The 27,097-nt window shown below is 42.1% G+C and overlaps 4 protein-coding genes across 4 annotated transcripts; 2 read left to right on the top strand and 2 right to left on the bottom strand.

Moving 5' to 3' along the window:
- The first annotated feature begins 55 nt into the window (after nucleotides 1-55).
- kti12 (KTI12 chromatin associated homolog) lies at nucleotides 56-6,117 on the top strand. The gene is made up of 9 exons (XM_041837474.2): nucleotides 56-506; nucleotides 3,285-3,336; nucleotides 3,441-3,493; nucleotides 3,644-3,699; nucleotides 3,953-4,032; nucleotides 4,590-4,749; nucleotides 4,849-4,911; nucleotides 5,141-5,209; nucleotides 5,870-6,117. Exons 1-9 carry the CDS (start codon nucleotides 356-358, stop codon nucleotides 6,011-6,013), a joined length of 828 nt encoding a protein of 275 aa, XP_041693408.1. The 5' UTR covers nucleotides 56-355; the 3' UTR covers nucleotides 6,014-6,117.
- A 1,916-nt stretch (nucleotides 6,118-8,033) lies between these two features.
- Nucleotides 8,034-9,571, bottom strand: ch25hl1.1 (cholesterol 25-hydroxylase like 1, tandem duplicate 1). The gene is given in 3 exon segments (XM_041836445.1): nucleotides 8,034-8,044; nucleotides 8,855-9,352; nucleotides 9,355-9,571. Coding segments are annotated over 3 exon segments (726 nt in total).
- A 338-nt stretch (nucleotides 9,572-9,909) lies between these two features.
- On the bottom strand, nucleotides 9,910-18,740 carry si:dkey-24l11.2 (uncharacterized protein LOC100034462 homolog). Its single transcript, XM_041837473.2, has 12 exons — nucleotides 18,603-18,740; nucleotides 15,292-15,981; nucleotides 15,066-15,125; nucleotides 14,914-14,966; nucleotides 14,669-14,813; nucleotides 14,110-14,465; nucleotides 13,695-13,923; nucleotides 11,852-11,966; nucleotides 11,623-11,743; nucleotides 11,422-11,533; nucleotides 11,189-11,301; nucleotides 9,910-11,061 (listed from the first exon to the last, which is right to left on the bottom strand). The coding sequence occupies exons 1-12, from the start codon at nucleotides 18,630-18,632 to the stop codon at nucleotides 10,995-10,997; spliced, it is 2,091 nt and encodes a 696-aa protein (XP_041693407.2). The 5' UTR covers nucleotides 18,633-18,740; the 3' UTR covers nucleotides 9,910-10,994.
- Nucleotides 18,741-19,666: 926 nt separating this feature from the next.
- Nucleotides 19,667-20,455, top strand: ch25hl1.2 (cholesterol 25-hydroxylase like 1, tandem duplicate 2). Its single transcript, XM_041836444.1, is given in 3 exon segments — nucleotides 19,667-20,031; nucleotides 20,033-20,250; nucleotides 20,253-20,455. Coding segments are annotated over 3 exon segments (786 nt in total).
- Nucleotides 20,456-27,097: the final 6,642 nt, after the last annotated feature.

Raw genomic sequence — 27,097 nt, 5'->3', positions numbered from 1 at the left:
CGTAACCCCCGCTATTTCTTTTGCCGGGACGCCATACCCGACCGACCATACTTAAACCCCGGATTCACACCCAAGATTGTGGAAGACGAGAAAAAACAACTAACTAATGGTTTCCACTAGATAGCACAGCCACAAAGTCCAAATTCCCGTCGTAAAATTTTCGAAAACAAAAATGAGCTTAATTTAAGGTTAGTTTTAGGCATAAGGTTAGCACTGTGGTTTTAAATCAGATTTTAAGAAGATACATTGTAGAAATAGGTGGGGGTTTTTACTTTATGGGGCTGGCTGGCTGTGGTAACTACTTCCGGGTACAATTTATGGGTTTGTCTAGCTAGCTACATGTGTTTTTAGCATCATGCCGCTTATAGTAATGTGTGGTTTTCCATGTAGTGGCAAAACACGAAGAGCGGTGGAATTAAAGGAATACTTTGAACAGAATACAAAGAGAAAGGTTCACAATGTAGGAGATGGAACGTTGGGAATTGAGAAGAACGCTGTATACGCAGGTAGGCTGAAGTTAGCTGATTAGCTTGCTACAGTGGCTAAACTTAGCTAGCTAGCTCACAAATATGCCTTTCAACCACAAGAGGTTGGTGGCACTTTAATTAGGGAATACGGGCTCGTGGTAATGGCTGGAGCGGGATCAGTGGAATGGTATCAAATACATGGTTTCCATGTGTTTGATGCCATTTGCTCCGTTCCAGACATGATTATGAGCCGTCCTCCCCTCAGCAGCCTCCACTGCCCAACCACTTTGCTCTGGGCAATGTTGGTGTTGCCATGCATGTAGCAGAGATCGGCATGTAGCCTACACTGTACTTTCTGTACGGACTGTTCTCGAGGTGTTCTAGCCATAGCTAGAAATATAATCTCATTCATTCTAGTTATGTGGTTCTAACTTGCTGTTCTAGCATAGCTAGCTAACGTTACTAGTTGGATATTCTGAAGCGGCACCTAAAACAGCGTTTTCCACCACCATCAACAAAAACAACAAATAATGGAATTTATTGTGGAAGAATTGTGTCGCATCCCTCCAATAGAATTCCAGACACTTGTAGAATCGATGCCAAGGTGCATTGAAGCTGTTCTGGCTTGTGGTGAGCCAACATCCCACTGCTGGCTTGCCAGTGAAGCTAAATAGGGTCGGACATTGCCCCAGGGCAGTAATTGGGGACATTGCCCTGTGTAGGGTGCCTTCTTTCGGATGGTATGTCAAACAGGTGTCCTGACTCTCTGTGGTCACTAAAAGATCCCATGGCACTTGTTAAACCCCGGTGTCCTGGCTAAATGCCCAATCTGGCCCTCATACCATCATGGCCACCTAATCATCCCCAGATTCCAAATGGCTCATTCATCCCCCCTCCTCTCCCCTGTAACTATTCCCCAGGTCGTTGCTATAAATGAGAATGTGTTCTCAGTCAACTTACCTGGTAAAATAAATACAATGTTGGTGTTTCCTTTATTTTGGCAGTTACCTGTACATTCTACTGACTGTCTTTGATTGGCTGTAGTAGCACCCCCCCCCCCGCCGTGCTCTACCAGCTGAGCTACAGAGGACCACTATTATGCTGCGTTCACGTGCAAGTCGGACCTAGGAAATTCAGAAATGTCAGACTTTTTAACTGGTTGAACGCGGCATGTGTATAACTATACTGAATAAAAATATAAACGCAACATTCAACAATTTCAAAGATTTTACTAAGTTACAGTTCATATAAGGAAATGAGTCAATTGAAATAAATTCATTAGGCCCTAATCTATGTATTTCACGTGACTGGGAAAACAGATGTGCATCTGTTGGTCACAGATACCTTCAAAAAAAAAGTAGGGATGTGACCACCATTTGCCTCTTGCAGCGCGACACATCTCCTTCACATAGAGTTGATCAGGCTGTGGATTGTGACCTGTGGAATGTTGCCCTACTCCTCTTCAATGGCTGTGCGAAGTTTCTGGATATTGGCGGGAACTGGAACACGCTGTCGTACACATCGATCCAGAGCATCCCAAACGTGCTCAATGGGTGACATGTCTAGTGAGTATACAGGCCATGGAAGAACTGGGACATTTTCAGCTTCCAGGAATTGTGTACAGATCCTTGTGACATGGGGCCGTGCATTATCATGCTGAAACATGAGGTGATGGCGGCAGATGAATGGCACGACAATGGGCCTCAGGATCTCATCACGGTATCTCTGTGCATTCAAATTGCCATAGATAAAATGAAATTGTGTTCATTGTCCGTAGCATATGCCTGCCCATACCATAACCCCACCGCCACCATAGGGCAAACCGCTCGCCCATACGACGCCATACACGCCGTCTGCCTTCTGCCCAGTACAGTTGATACCGGGATTCATCTGTGAATAACACACTTCCAGCGTGCCAGTTGCCATCGAAGGTGAGCATTTGTCCACTGAAGTTGGTTACGATGCCGAACTGCAGTCAGGTCAAGACCCTGGTGAGGACAATGAGCACGCAGATTATCTTCCCTGAGATGGTTTATGACAGTTTGTGCAGAATTTCTTCAGTTGTGCAAACCCACAGTTTCATCAGCTGTCCTTGTGGCTCGTCTCAGACCATCCCACAGGTGAAGAGCCGGATGTGGAGGTACTGGGTTGGCGTGGTTACATGTGGTCTGCGGTTGTGAGGCCGGTTTGACGTACTGCCAAAATCTCTAAAACAACCTTGGAGGCGGCTTATGGTAGAGAAATGAACATTCAATTCTCTGGCAGCTCTGGTGGACATTCCTGCAGTCAGCATGCCAATTGCACGCACCCTCAACTTGAGACATCTGTGGCATTGTGTTGTGTGACAAAACCACACATTTTAGAGTGGCCTTTTATTGTCCCCAGCACAAGGTGCACCTGTGTAATGATCATGCTGTTTAATCAGCTTCTTGATATGCCACACCTGTCAGGTGAATGGATTATCTTGGCAAAGGAGAAATGCTCACTAACTGGGATGTAACAAATGTGTGCACAAAATTTGAGAGAAATAAGCTTTTTGTGCATATGGAACATTTCTGGGATCTTTTATTTCAGCTCATGAAACATGGGACCAACACTTGACATGTTGCGTTTATATTTATGTTCAGTGTACAAGCTGTTAGCAAGTTTGAAATGTCAGAGTTTCCTAGTTCCGACTAGCACGTGAACGCGGCATTGGCCAATATTGTCCTATCAATTCCTCCCCTTATGTATTGACAACAGTGTAGCAGTAGCCAATACATAGGATATTGATTGGAGTTCCAGCTCACATATTAACATTGTTGATATATGTCACAGATTCTCAGAATGAGAAAAATGTGAGAGGATCTCTAAGAGCTGAAGCAGAGAGGTGAGTCTACTGCTCATAGATTGTGTAACGTTGCCAGAATCAAATTTGATTTGTTTTGAAGTTACAGATAAGAATTCCTGACAATTGTTGCTTTATTGCATTAGGAGGATCAACAAAGAGGATATTGTAATTCTGGATTCATTGAACTATATCAAAGGTAAATGTTTTTGTTTTGTTTTTCATAATTGATTTTGATCAATATTGCAAATAAAAGTGTGTGGGTGGCTGTGGCAGTAAGGTGCTTTCTACGTATCACCTCACCTAAACGTCTTTATGTTTGTATGTTTCTTCTATTGTAATCCATTAGGTTACAGATATGAACTTTTTTGTCTGATCAAACACACACAGACGCCTCACTGTCTGGTATGTAATATGTTGTTGATGGTAAATATGATTTTAACAGTGGTTGTGCATGATTTACCCCTTGGGGTAGACTAGCCATTATGGGTGGGTGCAGTTTGCACTCTGTTTCAAATTTAGGAGCCCCATGGCGTACAGTGCTTATGTAGTTTAGGTGTACGCCACCATTCAAAATATGCTTTTTTTTATTCATGAGATTTGTGTTCTTGGTGACACTGAGATTTACCTCTTAAATGTACCATATTTATTAATGAAGGTTTACTGTTTGACGTCAGCCGAAGTGAGCTCAACATGGAACACAGAAAGGGATGTTGAAGAGCAGTACACCCAGGAGATGTAAGTAGACCAAGTTACTGTTTACTTTCCCTTGGACCATTTTTATTTTGCTCACAGGATTTATAAGAGCTAACGACATTACTGCTCATTGACCCGCCATGTTCTCAATGAGTCATTGTATGTCTGAACACCATAGCCATCTTCACATTTAACAAATGTAGACTACTTTTTGAAAAGGTTTTAAGATACCATTGGTGCCTAATTCTTGCTCATGTCGTGTTATTGCCTAAATTGGCTAAATTTCATGTATTTCAATTTGGTTTATTTGGACATTGACAAATTGACCAAACAATTGTCTGATGCGTTGCACTATAGTGTTTTCTAGCTTACGCTAATTTTCAACACCAGTCCCTAAATAGGTTTTTATGGAAACAAAAGGAAAGAAAGAAATGCATTTACAATTACATTTTAGTCATTTACATTATCACAATTATATATACAACGCAAATGTCATAGGCTACAATTAGATGCATGAGTGAAATTCCTGCTAAAATGTCTTCCATTTGCCAATGTGACTTGCAGACTCATGGTCTTTGGTTCTGCTTTTGCTTTCACAGCCTAGATGCGCTGGTGCTGAGATTTGAAACTCCAGACTCCAGGAACAGATGGGACAGCCCACTTTTCACCATTCAGAAAGAAGACACACTTCCATTTGAAGCCATCTCTGATGCCATCTTCAAAAGGAAAGCACCCCCTCCTAACCAGTCGACACAGAGTGTAAGAAACTAGTTTACATGCATAAATCACAAAGTAATGTTTCTGCATGCAGTTGGTAGTTTCAGGTTTTAAGTGAAGTGTTTCATCCATCTGTTGCAGCAACCACTGTCATCTACAAACTTCTTGTATGAGCTGGACAAAGTCACACAAGATGTGTTGATGGTGAGCCTTCATATTTATCAGTAACTTCCTATATTGTTTTTTCAATCCCTGCATTAGTCACCCCCCTGCTGTTTTCTGCTGTTTCTCTGTTTTTCTTTCAGGATCATTTATGGAATTGATTCTTAAGCTTTTTTAATGCATAACATTATTGCTTCAGTTGTGTTATTAAATACTGTCTGCAATGCTGTCTGTCGGAAGAATGTATATTGACTCTTTCTGTTTGTTCTAGGCAATTCTCAGCTCCCAGAAGACAAGTGTTCCAGGGGATCTCATTGCTGTTCCAGGAGCCACAGAAAAGATATCCTTTGCCACATTATGCATGTTGCTCACATATACCCCCCTCCTCCTAAAATGTATTATTTATTTGACCGTCTCTCATGGACTTATTCTTTTTTATTTTAATCACCACCTCACAGCAGTCTAGCACCAACAGGGGTTAAAGTCATCCTGTATCAAATAACTGGACCTCTTAGCATGGGGCTGTGGATAAATGGATATCCATCAAAGGGTATCTATCTTTCACTTGATGCATTTGGTGACGTAGCAACTGAGCCACCAGAAAGGTTTCGCCATCAAGCACATAGGATGTTTGGGACAGGGACCAAATCATTGGAAGCATGGCGACTGGCTTTTATCAGGATTCCGAAGCAGACTCAGAAACCAGTACTTTGTTGTTCCCCCTGCAGCTCACTTTGAACAACATAGCACAGGCTAAGTAGTGCTAGTGGAGTCTTGAACTACAAAATGTGAGTTGAATATTGATTGTCTTCAGAGAGATTACGTTTCTTCGCAGCCTTCTGGAAGCATAATTCGCCTCTTAAAATTGTGGTTTTGGGACATAAATAGGCCGAAGCCGAATGTATTTGATACCGTAACCTTGCCTTCAGCTCTGACACAACATCAGAGAATTCATGAGTGTTTATCACTAACTGTGTTTTTCCTTAACCTGATGTCAAACATAGAACTGACCAGAAGTCTAAACATGGCAGAGCTCCGGAAACTACGACGCCAGTTCATCAGCTACACCAAGATGCACCCAACAGAGAACATTGGACACATTGCTAACATGTTTGTACAGTATCTAAACAAGAGTATACATTGATTACTTTTTATTTTAACACCTTTGGTTCAGGTCAATAAAATTAAGTGAATGCCTTGTATGATATGGTTACATTGTCTGAGACAAATACATTTATTTTAAGTATCTTTTTGTGTCTCAATGTGTTTCAGAGGCTGCAACAAGGTTGCCCTCTGGTATGAATCAAAATTGATCATATTTCGAAAGTATTTAGCTGTTAAAATGTTTCACAAAATGATATTAGACAAACTTATTACTGAGTAGTTATCTGGCAGGTTTATAGGGTAATCTGTAACAGTCTGTCTATTAATTAGTGCAGTATAAACATTATTTATCCCATTTATTTTAGTCCTTATTAGTCAGGAGGCTAATGCAAGATGTTTATCTTGGGGTTTTCCCCATTGGTTTAGTATACTAAGCAGTCTTTATACTAAGCAGAGATTAAAGTGTTCCCCCACCCATAGCAATGATTAGAGGCAGATTTCTCTGACACTGCATGACTGCCCAATTTCTTAGTTTATAATATTTTATATTTGTCAATACGCATTGATTATTGCTTTAAATTATATACTACTATAACATTGTGGGTGCAATGTATAATCCATGAAGTTCATGATACAAAACTACAAATAACCATACACTGACATTTAAGAATCATAGATTCATGTTTATTGAAACATGCACTACCCTGTACAATAGGATGGTCAGGGATTTTGTCAGCTGTTTTCAGTGAGAATACAGCACAATACAAAATGCCAGTTCACTCGTGGCTTGAGTACACAAAGCAGTGGGTCTGTGCAATGAATTGGCCTGCGGCTGAATCTAGTTGATGATCCCTGACGTAAGCAGTATAATTCCATCCTGCTGCTGAGACTATTTCAGAGGTGTTTGATGCTTCATCGTTTTAGCCTGACGTGTGACCACTTCCCATGTAAGGCTTTGCTGCCTGCTAATTGTAACGCTTTGTCTTATCAATTACATTAATGTCATCATATGCCTGCTGATGCTACTGTAATTGCAAAACCAGGAGATTTGAAAGACTAAAATGTCGATTTTGATGAGCGCAACACTGCCATTTATTTTCTTGAATATTCCTATTGCATTTAGAAAGCTAACATGTTTTCCTTGTGGAGTTCTATTCCATCTCAGTGGTTTCTCATTAATGACCAGTGAACCCATAGGCTTTGTATTATCACCCTGTGCTTTTCAGATTGCCTTGCCTTTAGATGTTCCTAAGGAGACATCGGAGCAAAATCCACGCTCTGTCAATCATTCAGACTAAACGCAGATGGCAGTAGACAAGTCCAAGTGCGCTAACCAAGTCTAAAAACGTCCCCATTCCCTTATCAGTACCTCCCTGACCTTAAGGCTTCCGCTCCAGGACCAAGGTGATCTGAGAATGGTGTAGGCTACCGAGTAACAGGATGCCATAATATACTCAGCAAAAAAATAAACCTCCCTTTTTCAGGACCCTGTCATTCAAAGATAATTAGTAAAAATCCAAATAACTTCACAGATCTTAATTGTAAAGGGTTTAAACATTGTTTCCCATGCTTGTTCAATGAACCATAAACAATTAATGAACATGTACCTGTGGAACGGTCGTTAAGACACTAACAGCTTACAGACGGTAGGCAATTAAGGTCACAGTTATGAAAACTTAGGACACTAAAGAGGCCTTTCTACTGACTCTGAAAAACACCAAAAGAAAGATGCCCAGGGTCCCTGCTCATCTGCGTGAACGTGCCTTAGGCATGCTGCAAGGAGGCATGAGGACTGCAGATGTGGCCAGGGCAATAAATTGCAATGTCCATACTGAGACGCCTAAGACAGCGCTACAGAGAGACAGGACGGACAGCTGATCGTCTTCACAGTGGCAGACCACGTGTAACAACACCTGCACAGGATCGGTACATCCGAACATCACACATGTGGGACAGGCACAGGATGGCAACAACAACTGCCCGAGTTACACCAGGAACGCACAATCCCTCCATCAGTGCTCAGACTCTCCGCAATAGGCTGAGAGACATTGACCCTTGGCTCAACTTGACCCTGGCAAACAAACAGTGGATTTGTTGATTAGAAATATCCTAAACTCTTCTAGCCAGAGGAAAACGGGAACATCCTGATTAAGCTGTACCTCTTCAAAGACTGAAATAATATTTGTGTTATGTAAGAATTAGCAAATTTATGCTGCATAGTGTAGAATGTTATTTGCTGAATCAGACTGAACATACATGACAAAATGTGATCTTAAAAATGATTGTTTGCTTCCATCCTCTGGGGCAAATGGTAAACTTGAGTTTGCTGTATAGTTGTACTGTATAGACTATGTGTTACTAAGGACCATTACTTTTGATCTTATTCTACCCATTATTATATTGTCATATGTTTAATCCATTTAGAAAAACTTTACACTAGTGTAGTACATTTTAATACAATTGATGTTGGTAAATGACAAACATAAAACAGACATGTAAGAAAATACATTTTATTCTAATGAACAATAACATGTAAGCATGAGGGTAATCAAAATTACAGTGAATACACAACTTTTCTTCTCAGTTATCTTCCATGACAGGATGGCAGTCCCAAAAAGTCTGTCCCAGTGGCTGAAGAAAGGTGCATAGTTACTGTTGGGCTTCTGGTGGTGCATGTCATGAGCTGGTGCTCCTAACAGACCAAATGGTACCAGGTGGTTGAGACCCCATGGGTTCTTCAATTCCGGTCCTGGAGGGCCGAAACACTTCAGTTTTTTATTTCTACCTGGTAGTTAATTGCACTCACCTGGTGTCCCAGGTCTGAATTAGCCCCTGATTAGAAGGAGAGGATGAAAAACAGAGGTGTTTCGGCCCTCCAGGACCGGAATTGAAGAACCCTGGCCTATGTGGTCCTCCACTGACATCCAGATACTGAAGATGGTGACGCACCAGGTAGTAAAAGGGTGGCATTTCAGCAGGATGGGGTCCAGGTTGCTCCAGAATCCCACTGTTATCAGTTCTGGAATGCTGAGTTGCTGGGTGTTCCAGGAGAAGGCTGCCATGTATTCGTGGTGGATGGCATGAACCCACCGATACAGTTGTGGATGCTTGTGGTGCACAAAGTGCCACATATAGTACTGCGTGTCAAAAAGAAGGGCAGCAAGTCCATCAATGAGCACCTCTACCACAGTTGGAGCACTGGTAGGCAGCACCACTGAAGGCATAAAGCAAGTTTGAATCAGCACAGCAGGCAGAACAAAGTGGTTATACACAGCCCTTCCGATACTCTTTGACATCATCCTCATGGTTGGACGTCTCTCTTGCTGGATCTTGTAGTGGTGAATGGAGTGGACCGTATCTCCCAGGAGGTCTAGTATAAGGGGCGACTGGAGAAGAAGTAACTGGAGAAGCAGAGTATGACAGGAAAGAAGGGAGAGGAGATGAGGGAGTAGTGGTTGAAAATGAAATAGTCCCATAGAGGCTGCAGAAGCCTGTCTGAGGATCTGGAGGATGTAGGAAGCTGCAAAGGCAACTGAACCTCGCTGATGTTCAACATCTGGGTTACTCTGGATGCCTGTAATGTGCAGAGAGAAGACATTCTCCCTTTATTTAGTCCTGAGCTAAGGACTTCGCTCTCACATCAATGAGACAGCGTTTATTTCTTTATTTTTTACATACAATTTCAACAATAAATCATTTTCCGGAAGATTAACAAAATCCACCAGAACACACACAAACCTTTCAACACTGACCAGTTCAAAGTTGGTGCCTGCAACACCATCCTCCCACTGGCAGTTTATCCCAACAGGCCAGTTAGTTAATCAGTTTATTCAAAATTGTCAATTATATTGTTCTAGATACAGATCTGTTGGTCCCTGCTTGAGTTAATTATGCATGTTACCTATCAAGTTAAAGTTAAAACTCAATTGCAAGGCATCTTAATCAGTATAATTTATTAAATTGATAGTATCCACAACACAATTCACTTCTTACATATTTGTATTTCAATTAGAGACCACCAGGGTGACCTATTCATATCATAAACATTGTCAATCATCATTTCGATTCTCAATATCATTAGTTCAGAGTCCATGAAATCTGTTATTTTCCAGCTGTTCATTGACCATGTGCTCTTAAAAATATATTTTAGAAGATTAGTGAGTTAAGAATTGAAGTCGTAGATTCCAATCGTACGTAATCTTACCTAATCATTATGTAGACTAATCTTATGTAATCTTACATAATAATCTGTTTGTGGAGCTACTTAATTAAGATCAAGGGAGCAAACCACTGCCACAGCTATTCTATCCCGATGCCATGATCAAACTCCCAAGATTTTGTCTAGCCTGTCCACTTAAAAGACATAACAATAACACAGAGCTCTGGGACAAACAGATCACAGTTGCATCCCACTGGGTAAAAACTGGTTGAATCATAACTGTTTCCACGTCATTTCAACAAAAATAATTATCTGATGACATTAAATCAACGTGGAAAACTGATTGGATTTGCAAGAAGTTATCAACGGAAGGGAATTTCATATTTTCTTCTAACCTAAACATTTTTTTTGATTTTACATTGAATTCACGTTAGTTGACAACTCAACCAAATGTAAATCTCAACTAGACATTGAATTTAAATGATGAGTGGGTTAAATTGTGAGAGAATTGGAAAAGTGGCGCCACTGAAGAGTCTACTGTAAATGTAGGGCATTGCATTGATTTTACAAGGCACTTGGGGAGGCTGTTGCAGAGATAAGAAACCTAATGGGAGTGTCTGTGATTACAGTGAGCACAAGCACCAGGGTTACTTGTATTGTACTGTGCCGGAGAGTGTTCTGCTGCATGTTCACACCAGGGCAACAAGGCTGAGTGCTACTCCAGGACCGGGGCTCAATCCTCACCAATCACATCAGCTGGGTAACATTACAATACTCACTTGATTTATTAGAAAACAATAAGGCATTGATAGAGCAAGCCTGATAATCAACCACTGCCATAACATTAACATGTTGTCTCTGATTATTTCTTTTCGCTGGCTTTCCGTGAAATTGTTTTGTTTGTGTTGGCATACTTCTGTTTATCATTTCTGTAAATGAGAGAAAATAGATTTATGAATGCACAATTTCATCAGGTTTGAACAAAAATATGTAGTTCCGTTTTAAAGTAAGATATGTTTAGACAACATCAGTATGCATGCGTGTACAGTATAGTACCTGCTCATTTTGACTTTGCTCCTGCAGCCCAGTCCACCCTCCCAGTGACTGGAGTAGGCACCTCTCGTCATCATGCCTCCACAGCTGACACAGGGCTTCCCATTGCTGTACGGCTGCATGGAAGGACAACAGCAGTTTAGGGTTGGAATCTAGCCTACTGAGACACCAATGCCAACGAAGATGCACTACTCTATCCATCTGATAGAATTTTTGCTAGAGGCCAGGCAGCTTACCTGCTCTTTACAGCAGTGACCACAGATCATCCTGGTGGCCAGCTCCATGGGGTGGTCCTGGTCCTCGTCATGACACACGTCACAGGGGTAGGCCCGGCCACAGCATGAGAACCTGAGAGCACACCCATGGGATGTCACTCACCAGCAAAGTTTACTTTGGCAAGACAAAATTATGTTAAAGGGAAAGAGGTAGTTAAGAACCTGAGCCAGCGATGACTCTGTCTGTAGTGTTTGCATGCTCCCTTCTCAGGTAGTGGTTTCCCCATCTGTATGGCAGGGTCCCTTATGTTACGCCGATAGGTCAGTGAAGAGTCGCTGTGTCCTGTACAGTACAGACAACTATGCATTACAGACAGAATAGCCAAAACAGCTGTTTAACCTTCTTCCATGTTTCATCATTAAAATCCTACTATAGGCCTTTGTTTCTGACCGGTTTTCTCTTTGCATGGCGGAATATACTGGAATCGTGTGCTGTCAACCAGGATGTTGAGTTTGCTGTGACAGTGCTGGCAGTTGAACTCCTTGCTCTGGCCATACAAAAGGTTCTGCAGACAAAATATAATACACAAAATCAGACAGACTGTCTTAGATCAAAAGTTCACCCAGATATACAGTGAGGGAAAAAAGTATTTGATCCCCTGCGGATTTTGTACGTTTGCCCACTGACAAAGACATGATCAGTCTATCATTTTAATGGTAGGTTTATTTGAACAGTGAGAGACAGAATAACAACAAAAAAATCCAGAAAAACGCATATCAAAAATGTTATAAATTGATTTGCATTTTAATGAGGTAAATAAGTATTTGACCCATCTGCAAAACATGACTTGGTGGCAAAACCCTTGTTCGCAATCACAGAGGTCAGACGTTTCTTGTAGTTGGCCACCAGGTTTGCACACATCTCAGGAGGGATTTTGTCCCACTCCTCTTTGCAGATCTTCTCCAAGTCATTAAGGTTTCGAGGCTGACGTTTGGCAACTCGAACCTTCAGCTCCCTCTACAGATTTTCTATGGGATTAAGGTCTGGAGACTGGCTAGGCCACTCCAGGACCTTAATGTGCTTCTTCTTGAGCCACTCCTTTGTTGCCTTGGCCGTGTGTTTTGGGTCATTGTCATGCTGGAATACCCATCCACGACCCATTTTCAATGCCCTGGCTGAGGGAAGGAGGTTCTCACCCAAGATTTGACGGTACATGGCCCCGTCCATCATCCCTTTGATGCGGTGAAGTTGTCCTGTCCCCTTAGCAGAAAAACACCCCCAAAGCATAATGTTTCCACCTCCATGTTTGACGATGGGGATGGTGTTCTTGGGGTTATAGGCAGCATTCCTCCTCCTCCAAACACGGCGAGTTGAGTTGATGGCAAAGAGCTCCATTTTGGTCTCATCTGACCACAACACTTTCACCCAGTTGTCCTCTGAATCATTCAGATGTTCATTGGCAAACTTCAGACGGGCCTGTATATGTGCTTTCTTGAGCAGGGGGACCTTGCGGGCGCTGCAGGATTTCAGTCCTTCACGGCGTAGTGTGTTACCAATTGTTTTCTTGGTGACTATGGTCCCAGCTGCCTTGAGATCATTGACAAGATCCTCACGTGTAGTTCTGGGCTGATTCCTCACCGTTCTCATGATCATTGCAACTCCACGAGGTGAGATCTTGCATGGAGCCCCAGGCCGAGGGAGATTGACAGTTATTTTGTGTTTCTTCCATTTGCGAATAATCGCACCAACTGTTGTCACCTTCTCACCAAGCTGCTTGGCGATGGTCTTGTAGCCCATTCCAGCCTTGTGTAGGTCTACAATCCTGTCCCTGACATCCTTGGAGAGCTCTTTGGTCTTGGCCATGGTGGAGAGTTTGGAATCTGATTGATTGATTGCTTCTGTGGACAGGTGTCTTTTATACAGGTAACAAACTGAGATTAGGAGCACTCCCTTTAAGAGTGTGCTCTTAATCTCAGCTCGTTACCTGTATAAAAGACACCTGGGAGCCAGAAATCTTTCTGATTGAGAGGGGGTCAAATACTTATTTCCCTCATTAAAATGCAAATCAATTTATAACATTTTTGACATGCGTTTTTCTGGATTTTTTTGTTGTTATTCTGTCTCTCACTGTTCAAATAAACCTACCATTAAAATTATAGACTGATCATTTCTTTGTCAGTGGGCAAACGTACAAAATTAGCAGGGGATCAAATACTTTTTTCCCCTCACTATAAATACTTTCATCATCATAATAAGACAAGAATGGAGCAATGGACAGAGGAGTGTTGGTGACCTTCACAGGTCCCTCTTTGGAGCAGTTGAGGCAGCCCACGACCAGTTCACAGTCCTGCAGGACCAGGTCCACAGGAGCAGCGGTGCCCAGGTCCAGATAGCCCAGGACATCACTGTAGTGGTGCAGCATGCTGGGTCTGAAGGCAGCACTGATCCCTGCGTTGCACTTCTCACACTGGGCCGTGCAAGGGTTCCTGCCATTTAGAGTAAGGTCTGCTGTCACCTTACACCTGCAAACAACATACAAAGGCCAGACAGACACACACTTATGTCACATTTCCCAAGTCCCATCAACCCAAAAAAATGTGCAGATAAGTTGACTCTTTCCTCCTATAGGCAATATTCCAAGGGGAATATGTAAGATACAGTGTAGGCTACAGTAGATGGCATCAGTGGAGGACCGTCTGTCTGCTCACCTGCTGCACTGCAGACACACAGTGATCTGTGTGGCGACCACGGTGGCCGTACCCTCTCCCAGACTCAGGCCCAGCAGTTTCACCTCTGTTCCTCTACGGGGCTCACTGATCTTAATGTTCTCCACCTTCCCCCGGTCCTCTTCATCATCATCATCATCATCACAGCCAGGGTCCAATAGTTCTTCCCACTCCTTATCTTCTCCTCCTCTCTCTTCTCTGCTCTCCTCGTCAGTTGTAGTGTAGAGGACAGGGTCAGGCATTTCATCAGTGGCAGGCTCTTTGCACACAGTTGCCTGGAGCTGCTGGTATGGCACAAACTGAATTCCAGCCTTTGCTATCTCCATGTCTTTTTTCAGCTGAGGAGAGATTTAAAAAAGAGAGAAAATATTAGAACTCTGCCTTCAAGTTGTTAAGTCGTTTTAAGGAAATAAACTAATGCAACACAGAGAATTCATAACATCACCAGAGTCTCTCATGGAAAACAGAGGTTACCAGAAGTATCTCATACTAAGGAGACTAACGTAAATGGAACTGTTTTTATTTTAGTCTACAGTCTCACCTGCCTGGCTCCCTCAGTGAACAGTCTTTCCATGCTGCGATCCAACCAGCGAAGGAAGGGCCGGAAGAGCAGCTCCACCTTTCCCCTCAACTGATTGGTGGCATGCTTAGCCTGCAGCCACTCCAGTGAGGCTTGTTCAACATATCTATGTGGACAGACACATTGAGAAAATGTATCAATACTTATCAAAGTGTTATTGTATTTAGACTGTAAAGCCATTGAAAATAAAATAAAGTTTCTCTCACCTTCCCATAACAGATGGCAAGTCCTGGTCCAGTGGTATATCTAATGTAAATACCTGGAGAAAAAATATATAATTCCACCTTGAGTCTTAAACTCTAGACACAATATGATTATTTCAAACAGATGAGATTTGTAGGTCAAAGATGTTGTTTACCTCTTGTGGGTACTTTTCCGGAAAGCTCACCATTATGTCAACGTCTTTCAAGTCAAAAGGCTGTGAAACAGTATAAGGAGTGAGTCAGCATGTTTTTATGCACACTTTTCAATGTTGCAACAATCCTATGATGTTCATAAAACTATATCATAGTAGAAACAATAAAAGACAATGGCCTTGTCGAGGCCTTGTTATTGTGGATTGGAATAATGCAGACAATGTTTACCCAGTCTGGATCAGTGGGCTGTACTGTGGCTCGGTAGAAGGTGACTTTGCCGTCGCTCCGTTCCTGAACAATAAGCTGTTCTTTGGGAAAACGCTTTATCAGCTGCTTGATCTCAGTGTCCCGTAGCTGTTTGGTGACATCGTCAGTCAGGTCACTCAGCTTGACCACCTGAAAGGCACTGGGAGGGGGGGCATGGGGCACCCTGGGCCTTCCTCCGTCTCCTACAGGCTGGTCATCAACTGGGGGGAACTGTGGTGGGTGCCAGTAGTGACATCTATCCTCCATGGTGCAGCACCCAGAGAGAAAATAGCGACAGGGCCGGCAATTGCTGGCTCTCTCACCTCTGGTTGGAGCAGCCCTTGGTTTGGAGGGCAGCCTGTGGCCTACATCTCCAGGGCTGTCAACCACTGGGTTCTGCTGTGTGATTCCAGGGTGGCTGTGAGGGCCTGTCCCTCTTTGGTTCTCCTGTTCTGACCTTCTGTTTGTCCTGTTCTCTACCTTTCCCTGGGTTAGGGTGGTGGCATCTCCTCTTTGATGGAGGAAGCGGCACTTCCTCCCAAAGTTACAGTGCCGTCCCTGTGAGTAGAAACGACACAGCTGGACTTGAGGGCCACCATGTGCTGGTTGATTCCTGCTCTCTTCCTCATTGTGACACAGAGCGACAGAATCCCCATTGCTCTCTGGTGATACCTATAGAGAAGAGCGCTTGTTATATGACTATGACATTCACGAAAATGTGCAGGGAGTACAAAGTAGGAAACACTGAAAAGACCATCTCTGAAGCAAGAAAATACAAAATGTAGACATACAGTGCATTCGGAAAGTATTCAGACACCTTATCTTTTTCCACATTTTGTTACGTTACAGCCTTATTCTAAAATGGATTAAATAGTTTTTTTCGCCTCATCAATCTACACACAATACCCCATAAATCACAAAGAAAAAAAGGTTTAGACATTTCTGCAAATGTAAAATAAAAAATTAAACTGAAATATCACATTTACTTATTTAAGTATTCAGATCCTTTACTCAGTACTTTGTTGAAGCACCTTAGACAGCGATTACAGCCTTGAGTCTTCTTGGGTATGATGCTACAAGCTTGGCACACCTGTATTTGGAGAGTTTCTCCCATTCTTCTCTGCAGATCCTCTCAAACTTTGGGGAGCATTGCTGCACAGCTATTTTCAGGTCTCTCCAGAGATGTTCGATCAGGTTCAAATCCGGGCTCTGGCTGGGCCACTCAAGGACATTCAGAGACTTGTCCCGAAGCCACTCCTGCGTTGTCTTGGCTGTATGCTTTGGGTTGTGGTCCTGTTGGAAGGTGAACCTTCGCTCCAGTCTGAGATCCTGAGCAGGTTTTCATCAAGGATGCTGCCACCACCATGCTGCACCGTAGGGATGGTATTGGCCAGGTGATGAGTGGTGCCTGGTTTCCTCCAGACGTGACGCTTGACGTTCAGGCCAAAGAGTTCAATTTTGGTTTCATCAGACTAGAGAACCTTGTTTCTCATGGTCTGAGAGTCCTGTAGGTGCCTTTTGGCAAACTCCAAGCGGGCTGTCATGTGCCTTTTACACGTCTGGCCACTTTACCATAAAGGCCTGATTGGTGGAGTGCTGCAGAGATGGTTGTCCTTCTGGAAGGTTCTTCCATCTCCACAGAGGAACTCTAGAGCTCTGTCAGAGTGACCATCGGGTTCTTGGACCATCGGGTTCCCTTCTCCCCTGATTGCTCAGTTTGGCCGGGCGGCCAGCTCTAGGAAGAGTCTTGGTGGTTCCAAACTTCTTCCATTTAAGAATGATGGAGGCAACTGTGTTCTTGGGGACCTTCAATACTGGGGTACCCTTCCCCAGATCTGTGCCTTAACACAATCCTGTCTCGGCGCTCTAAGGACAATTCCTTCGACCTCATGGCTTGGTTTTTGCTCTGAGATGCACTGTCAACTGTGGGACCTTATATAGACAGGTGTGCGCCTTTCCAAATCATGTCCAATCAATTGAATTTACCACAGGTGGATTCCAATCAAGTTGTAGAAACATCTCAAGGATTATCTCTGGAAACAGGATGCACCTGAGCTCAATTTCGAGTCTCATAGCAAAGGGTCTTGTCGTAGTAAATATAATTTGTCGTAGTAAATATAAAATGTTATAGATTGGTCTGACTAAAATGTTGTGCAAGACCAATTTTGTGTTAGTGGCCTGTTTTTAATAAATGCTGTTTTAGGTCAGAGAACAAAGGACAGAGGAGAACACCATATCTTCTCACCAGATGACCTAGTCTTGCAGGAATGCGATAACAGGACAACACCCCCTCTCCGGCCATAAACCACCAGATACTCCCCACCACTTTCTCTTGACACACACCAATATTTCACTGCACGCACACTCAAACTCCACTCCTTTTTCTACTGGTCGGGTGCCAAGGGCAGAGGACTCTGCCGTGCACCAATGGGGCATCTGCTCTGGACAGAGCAAACCCGCCTCCTACGCCTCGGGAACCAATCAAGGGACTAGAAGAAGGACCCCTTCCTTTATGTTACATTGTATAAAGTAATGCTGTAAACTCTGTTTAAACATCCTTCTCAACTGTCTCCATAAGAGGCAATTGATTGGGGTCCATGCATGTAGCTTGAGCAGGACAAGATCTCTCTGTTTTAATAAACTGCCTTTTTGCATTAAGCAAATTCCTCTCTGTCTAGCGTCGAATGGTTTGTACTCCCTCTCCTTATTATGTGTTCACCAACAGTCTGAATACTTATGTAAATAAGGTATTTCTGTTTTTTATAAATTTGCAAACATTTCTAAAAACCTGTTTTCGCTTTGTCATTATGGGGTATTGTGTGTAGATTGAAGAGGAACATTTGTATTCAATCCATTTTAGAATAAGGCTGTAATGTAACAAAATGTGGAAAAAGTGAAGGGGTCTGAATACTTTCCGAATGCACTGTATATCAAACTAACCTATTTCACAATAAATAGCCTCCAGTGTCCATCTTCTGTACTGTAGGCCTACTACTACTAGCTAGCTAAATCATAACATACATGAAATGGTTTTGACTAGATGAAATGCAGCGAATGTCAGAAGTAACTACGTAGCAGGTTAGGGTAAGTAGGTTTCAGTTAAGAAAGGGGTTAGAATTACCTAAAATTTTAAAAGTATCCTCGACGCGACTTTTGACGTCACTTTGACAAATAGCTGCATTCCTTCTAGCCATGACCAGCTAAAATATCAAAATAAAGTATGACAAGTATGGCACTTATTTTGAATGAGTTAGCCCAACAACACTATTACACATTGTGAGAACGTACAGTACCTCAACGCTGTTCACAGATGAATGTTCCATGTAGCTATTTGCTATACGTTTGTCTCTATAAAACTGTTACTTTGTTGCATTCAGTTAATACAGTAGCTTTTACCAAAGTCCAATGGCTGACGTTGCTTTTCCTTCGTCTGGCATGGGCAATGAAGACAATTATTATACTTTATCGCCCCCTCCTGTTATGGAGTGAGATGGACACAGCTCGCACCAAAAATTGCTGCATTGACAGTAGTTAGGTTTGCATCGAATTGTTGACAGATTTTCATGTAAATATTCTAGAATCCGCATCCGAAAATATGCGCATTTTCCAACCAGTGGCGTGTTTCCACAAAATCAGTGCGTGATGACGTAGTGCACACAAAATGTACTTTTTCGCTAAAATGTTCATGTACAGAATAAAAATAAAAAGTTCAATGTGTTTCCATCGCATTTTCAACTCTATTTTCAAGCGTTTCCTCCGCCATTTCACGCATAATTAATTTCACCAACACCAAAAGATCCCACCATGTTGATCAAACAAATTATCGGTAGGCATTTATAAAATTGTACCGAAATGTCCTGTTTCCATCACAGCTGTCATTATTATTTTTTAATGTTAGGACTTCACTCATAAAAACTCATACACATAAAAACTGTGGATGGAAACGTGGTTAGAGATTACATATAAAACAATACTTTAATACAAATCTAATGAGGAGAACCTGAGGATAATCTCTACTCTGATCAATTGAATAACCTAATGTATAGTAATAACGCATTTTGTGTGCTAGTGAAAATAATCAAAGGAGAAATGTAATGGAATACTACTGTAAGCCTGCACACATACTAACGATCAAGTCATTGGTTGGGCATATACATTACATCCCTGAATGTTGTATAACCTGAGAATGAAAAGAGTTACAGTGTAAATAATTTAGCACCATGTTAGTTGATACTGGACATTCAGGGAGAGGAGCAGTCTTTATTGGTCACTACACCTGGCTCCCACATTCTCATTTATTACATGTTAAGTACAAGGGAATAAACACCATTTACATTCTTTATTTTACAAAAGCAGGATGAATCTAGTAGCAGATACATTTTCAGGCCTGGGAATCGACCTGGGAAATGACTCTATTCAGCCTCTCTGGGACAATGTCAGGCTCAATCACAGGGACTCTTTGAAGTCTCCTCTTTTCCCAATTGTTTTGACTGTGTCTTCATACTTTGTGTTCTGGCTCCCCTTCCTGGCATGTGACATCATAGGGGACAGATGGCCATTGGTCCAGCAGTTCAAGATCCAGCCAAGCCGGCGGCCAACACCTTCCATGCTATTGCATTGTGCTGGCATCACCCTGCACAACCATATTCTCCTTGTGCTTCCTGCAAGTGTGGCTCAGTGGGCATGGAGACCACCGGTGACACTGCCAGACCAAGCCCCATCCCTACTTCGTCTGGCACCTGCTGCATCACATAATCCACTGGTTGTACGTCACATTCCATGCAATACACCACAACTACTCAGCTCCCTTTGTTCTGGCTACACAATGCCTGGGAGGGTGGGAGCTGGTCACAGTGGGCTTTTGGACCACCCTGAATCCTGTCATCCTGAGAGGCCACCTTCTCACCACGTGGGTCTTTATGGTGCTCCATGTCTATGTGTCTTTGGTTATGATTTTCCTTGGTCCACATCTTGTCTGATACCCTTCGGTATTTATGGAGGGCCCAGCAAGCATGATGTGCACCATCAGAAACTCAACAAGAACTTTGCACCGCACTTCAGCCACTGGGATAAAATATTTGGTACACATGCTGATTTCAGTTTCTCTTATTCTTACTCAGAGCTGGCGAGAAATACATTCTTATGATGAAATTCTATGAAATTGAATTCAAACTAAATGATTATGAGAAACAGACCTGTTTCAAATGAAATTATATATTTTAGACCTGTAAATTAACTGAGTGAACAGTAAGTTATCCTTCTCTACTGTGGCTTGTGGAACTCATTGGAGTGAATTCTGTTGAATGTTATGGTTAAAACTGTTTTTATATGCAATGGAAAAATGTATATAAACTGTTCCATGTTCTTCATAATGAATATATGTATATAACAGATATATTTATCCATATTCAACCTTGTACCAATTTAGGTTGGTGGATACGCTTGTTCCTATTAACCGGATAGTCACAGATTATCTTACTTTGAAACTGATGCTGAATTCCAGACATTGTTACCATTGCAGACATAAATAATAGTTTGGGCACACCTACTCATTCAAGGGTTTTTCTTTATTTTTACTATTTTCTACATTGTAGAATAATAGTGAAGACATCCAAACTATGAAATAACATATGGAATCATGGAGTAAGCTAAAAAGTGTTAAACAAATCAAAATATATTTTATATTTGAGATATACATATGCTTTGCTTCCTCCTTCAAAATATCATTTGGTGAATCATGGGTGACTCCGTCATTTGTAACCAGTTTCAGTAAATTATTTTTGGTAGCATTTCTATGTTGAAGATTAAAACATAATTTGGTGCATTTTCCCCCATATTCCATCCAGTTTGCTTTATTTTTAGAATATATTACACTTGATCTTTCCTGAATAGGTTTCTCCATTTCTTTTTGTTTTTCCTCTAATTTATTCTGAGCCTCTATGTTACAGTTCTTATTGCTATTTATCAGTTCTGTTTGACCTTCTATTTCCTTTGTTAGTATGGACTCTTTTGACCTAAATTGCTTTTGTTTTCGAGATGAGTACTGAATTGCATGGCCTCTAAAGGCACATTTAAAAGTGTCCCATACAATAAAGGGATTTGCTGTACCTATGTTATGTCGGAAGAAAACAGTTATAAATTCCTCTGTCCAAGTTAAAAACAAGTTATCATTCAATAGGCTTTGATTACATTTCCAATATCCTCGCCCACGTGGAAATTCAGTAAGAGTAATGTATATGCCAATTATATGATGGTCCGACCGCATTCTGTCCCCTATCAACACTTTTTAAACTTTTGGTGCCAACGAGAATGACACAATAAAGAAGTCAAGACGACTAGCTTGATTGAGTCTCCGCCATGTATATCTCACTAGGTCAGGATATTTAAGCCTCCATATATCTACTAGTTCTAATGTATCCATGACATTCATGATTTCCTTAAGAGCATGAGGGTGATAGTTTGTAGTGTGATTTCCTTTACGGTCCATTGAGCTATTTAAAACAGTATTATAATCTCCCACCATAATAATATAGTCTTGTATTGCTTGCAGGGTTGATAATTTATTATATATATATTGTCAAAGAAGGATGGATCATCATTATTTGGTCCGTAAAGGTTAATGAGCTATATCTGTTTATGGTCCAATAACATATTTAAAATCATCCATCTATCTACCTTGCGGATCTGTTTGGACAATTTGCACATTTGGATCGAAATTACTGTTAATTAATATCATCACCCCTTTTGAGTTTCTTTGCCCATGGGAGAAGTATATTTCTCTCTCCAACCAGTAAGAATTCCGGCTCTCACAGACCTGTTAGTTTTTCTTTAAGAAGCCCTCCTGTTCTCCACTCATTACCTGTATTAACTGCACCTGTTTGAACTGGTTACCTGTATAAAAGACACCTGTCCACACACTCAATCAAACAGACTCCAACCTCTCCACAATGGCCAAGACCAGAGAGCTGTGTAAGGACATTAGGGATACAATTATAGACCTGCACAAGGCTGGGATGGGCTACAGGACAATAGGCAAGCAGCTTGGTGAGAAGGCAACAACTGTTGGCGCAATTATTAGAAAATGGAAGAAGTTCAAGATGACGGTCAATCACCCTCGGTCTGGGGCTCCATGCAAGATCTCACCTTGTGGGGCATCAATGATCATGAGGAAGGTGAGGGATCAGCCCAGAACTACACGGCAGGACCTGGTCAATGACCTGAAGAGAGCTGGGACCACAGTCTCAAAGAAAACCATTAGTAGCATACTACACCGTCATGGATTAAAATCCTGCAGCGCACGCAAGGTCCCCCTGCTCAAGCCAGTGCATGTCCAGGCCCGTCTGAAGTTTGCCAATGACCATCTGGATGATCCAGAGAAGGAATGGGAGAAGGTCATGTGGTCTGATGAGACAAAAATAGAGCTTTTTGGTCTAAACTCCACTCGCCGTGTTTGGAGGAAGAAGAAGGATGAGTACAACCCCAAGAACATCATCCCAACCGTGAAGCATGGAGGTGGAAACATCATTCTTTGGGGATGCTTTTCTGCAAAGGGGACAGGACGACTGCACCGTATTGAGGGGAGGATGGATGGGGCCATGTATCGCGAGATCTTGGCCAACAACCTCCTTCCCTCAGTAAGAGCATTGAAGATGGGTCGTGGCTGGGTCTTCCAGCATGACAACGACCCGAAACACACAGCCAGGGCAACTAAGGAGTGGCTCCGTAAGAAGCATCTCAAGGTCCTGGAGTGGCCTAGCCATTCTCCAGACCTGAACCCAATAGAAAATCTTTGGAGGGAGCTGAAAGTCCGTATTGCCCAGCGACAGCCCCGAAACCTGAAGGATCTGGAGAAGGTCTGTATGGAGGAGTGGGCCAAAATCTCTGCTGCAGTGTGTGCAAACCTGGTCAAGACCTACAGGAAACATATGATCTCTGTAATTGCAAACAAAGGTTTCTGTACCAAATATTAAGTTCTGCTTTTCTGATGTATCAAATACTTATGTCATGCAATAAAATGCAAATTAATTACTTAAAAATCATACAATGTGATTTTCTGGATTTTTGTTTTAGAGTCCGTCTCTCACAGTTGAAGTGTACCTATGATAAAAATTACAGACCTCTACATGCTTTGTAAGTAGGAAAACCTGCAAAATCGGCAGTGTATCAAATACTTGTTCTCCCCACTGTATGTTTGTAAATTTACCAATAAAAAATACCATAGTGATTGAGTGTCCATATAGCTGTACCATGATATTTGCATTGCTACTAAGTAACCCTCCAATTGTTCTCCACTATTCCCCCGCTAAAGCCCCTCCCCATCCCAAATTGGGTTGTCATCCCAGTGATCGGCATACCACCCCCGTCCCCCCGGATCCCAAGGCACCCACAAGAGGACAGGAACCATCCTTCGAAAACAACACACAGTGCCACCCACAAAACAGAAGCAGGTCAACCGCCAAAAGCATTTCCAATGCTCTCACCTCAATATATATTAAACTATTAAAAATATATATCTATTCAAATATCTTGCATATCTTAATTTCCATCATTATCAATTAATATGCGTAATAATGTCGGCAGTTCATGCGAAGGATTGTTACCTATAACCCGGATTGCCATTTTTGTCAAGCAATTATTATTTTAGCAAACAACTATTGTGGTTCATCCTATATTCTCCCTAACATCCTTACCCCCTTGCAACAGATGTGGGATACACACACACACACACACACACACACACACACACACACACACATACACACACACACACACACACACACACACACACACTCAACCCCTTTCCTCCACAATCAACCATAAGCTCAGATGCTCAACGGTTGTTACATCCCAGAGCCCAACTCAAGAAAGGACCTGATTTACAAATGCATGTACAGTTACAGCTGTTTGGGAAAGCATGCAAGATTGAGCAAAAATTGACAAACATTTGCGATTTGATTAACCTATGTCAAGTCCTAGGTGATGGAGATCAGATCCACCCTCGTCCCCTGAGACACAAACACTCTGGTCCCCCGTTGTAACCATTTTTCCCAAGCATCTCCGTGCAGTCAGACCTTTGTTTATTTTGTGCCACCAGGGCCACAATAATATGCCACCTCTCTGATTGTCAGAGTGTGACCCCCTCCCCATGGGTTACTGCAGCCAGTGTTGCCAGCACTGCCACTACCTGGGTGGGGGTACCCCACCGGAATCCCCACCAGCTAGGTACAAGGTCGTCAAGGTTCTCATTAGCAGCTTTGAGAATTTCCTTGTATATTATGCTCTCCCATCAGGGGGCTCTGGCTTTGTAGGACCAACCCTGCCAGGCAGGCTCAGAATCTTGAGGGGGCAGTGCTGCTCTAGTAGGTCTCTGACCACATGTATCTTTCTGTTTTGGCTGCATATAGGCAACTTATAGCAGGGCCATAAAACTGATGGGGACTTCTCTTTGGTGTATGGGTCGCTCAGGTGGGTGTCTAAGATATAGGGTTGGGGACCGTTCCATCATGATAGGACAATAAAAAATAGATTAGATTAATTTTTTAATTTTTTTATTTCACCTTTATTTAACCAGGTAAGCCAGTTGAGAACAGGTTCTCATTTACAACTGCGACCTGGCCAAGATAAAGCATAGTAGTGCAATAAAACAACAACACAGAGTTACATATGGGGTAAAAAACATAAAGTCAGAAATACAACAGAAAATATATATACAGTGTGTGCAAATGTAGCAAGTTATGGAGGTAAGGCAATAAATAGGCTATAGTGCAGAATAATTACAATAGTATTAACACTGGAATGCTAGATGTGCAAGAGATTATGTGCAAATAGAGATACTGGGGGTGCAAATGAGCAAAATAAATAACAATATAGGGATGAGGTAGTTGGGTGGGCTAATTTCAGATGGGCTGTGTACAGGTGCAGTGATCGGTAAGGTGCTCTGACAACTGATGCTTAAAGTTATTGAGGGAGATAAGAGTCTCCAGCTTCAGAGATTTTTGCAATTCGTTCCAGTCATTGGCAGCAGAGAACTGGAAGGAATGGCGGCCAAAGGAGGTGTTGGCTTTGGGAATGACCAGTGAGATATACCTGCTGGAGCGCAGACTACGGGTGGGTGCTGCTATGGTGACCAATGAGCTTAGATAAGGCGGGGATTTGCCTAGCAGTGATTTATAGATGGCCTGGAGCTTTATTTATACTTTATTTTAAAATGTATATCCCTCATCTGCACAAAATTGAAAGCTCTCTCTCACAACCCCTGCTCACAGACACACGTTGGTTCTGGGATATGCAACCATTTCCTTTCTCACTCACTTAACACCACACTTTTCCAAACACAAAAACGCACACAACACCTTCCATCACAATACGTCCACACATACTGTGCCTTCTATGTCTTCTGTTTGCTATGTTTTTATCTCCACTATGTTGATTGAGTACTTGTGTTCTAATTAATTATATTTGAAGATGTATTATTTCGCTTGTTATCCTTTCTTGTAATACTGTCTTATCCCTTTATAAAATACTATAAATGTGTTTTATTATTACAATCCCTACCATGGCTAGTATTGGGTGTTCCATTACTCGACTCTATTAGAACTTTCAGAATAGCCATGGAGTAGTCTTTGTGTCGCGGAACATTTGGTTGTCAATATACAGTTTATCGACTACGAGAGCAACACGCTTCCCTTTTAATCTACTTTCCTTGAAGATTGGGTACAGAACTTTGCGCCGTTCTGCAATCTCCCTCGGGAACTGATCATTCATGCCTATTTTCGTGGCAGCAAGTCTTTTATCTAGGCTTTTAACCATTACTTTATCCTTAAAGAAAGCAAATTTGGCAACGATTGGACGCTCATATCTCTGTCTGAAACGGTGTACCTGTTCGAGTTGGATTTTATCGACAGCATCAAGTGGGATTTGAAGCGCTGTAAGAAAGAAGTCCTTCACAATCTTTTCGGTAACCTCTCCTTCTTTTTCTTGGATACCCGTAAGTACTAGATTTTCTCTCATCGATCTAGTCTGTATGTCTATGTAAGGCTTCTTTCAGAAAGTTGTTCTCCTTTTTAAGTTCTTCAATGTCCATTTCTATCTTAGTGACTGTCCCTTTTAGCTTTTTTGTATCTTTCTCCATTATCGCAGCTTTTCGTCACTCATTTCAAGACTCGTCTTCAACTCCTTTACATCCTTACTGACTAACTCTAGTATGACCAGTTTGTAATTTATCGACTTCAAAAGATCGCTTTCCACACTTACCAGTCCCAGTGGTGAAAAGCATAAATCATCTGTATCCGTCGAGGAGTCGCGTTTTCTCTTAGAGATTGATTCTCCTCGTTTATCCTCAGTCATGTTTGAGTGTTGCTTGTTGTTGTAATATTTGTAGATACATTTATCTAGCCTTATGATTTGTTTTGTGTTATTATCCAGATGGAATGTTATTACCCACGAGTATATGAAGTGCTAATATTTAGTCTAACTTACTGATATTGAATATTACGTTTTTATCTTGAGGTGATTCGCACCGCTGTGTGTTCAATACGCCATCTTGTCACGTCTATTCTTCAAATAGCCACCCTTTGCCTTGATGACAGCTTTGCACACTCTTGGCATTCTCTCAACCAGCTTCACCTGGAATGCTTTTCCAACAGTCTTGAAGGAGTTCCCACAAATGCTGAGCACTTGTTAACTGCTTTTCCTTCCCTCTGCGGTCCAACTCATCCCAAACCATCTCAATTTGGTTGAGGTCGGGTGATTGTGGAGGCCAGGTCATCTGATGCAGCACTCCATCACT

Source organism: Coregonus clupeaformis, chromosome 19 (genome assembly GCF_020615455.1).
Source record: "Coregonus clupeaformis isolate EN_2021a chromosome 19, ASM2061545v1, whole genome shotgun sequence".
Taxonomy (NCBI): Eukaryota; Metazoa; Chordata; class Actinopteri; order Salmoniformes; family Salmonidae; genus Coregonus; species Coregonus clupeaformis.
The sequence above is the reverse complement of the archived record's forward strand: the minus strand, read 5'-3'. Positions and strand labels throughout refer to the sequence as shown.

Coding starts and splice junctions, on each gene's coding strand:
- si:dkey-24l11.2 (XM_041837473.2), bottom strand. CDS start 18,632: ATGGAACATTCATCTGTGAACAGCGTTGAG. Junction 15,982..18,602: donor CATCTGTGAACAGCGTTGAG/GTACTGTACGTT, acceptor TCTTCTCTATAG/GTATCACCAGAGAGCAATGG. Junction 14,466..14,668: donor TCACTGAGGGAGCCAGGCAG/GTGAGACTGTAG, acceptor ATCTCTCCTCAG/CTGAAAAAAGACATGGAGAT.
- kti12 (XM_041837474.2), top strand. CDS start 356: ATGCCGCTTATAGTAATGTGTGGTTTTCCATGTAGTGGCAAAACACGA. Junction 3,494..3,643: donor TTCATTGAACTATATCAAAG/GTAAATGTTTTT, acceptor GTAATCCATTAG/GTTACAGATATGAACTTTTT. Junction 4,750..4,848: donor CTAACCAGTCGACACAGAGT/GTAAGAAACTAG, acceptor CATCTGTTGCAG/CAACCACTGTCATCTACAAA.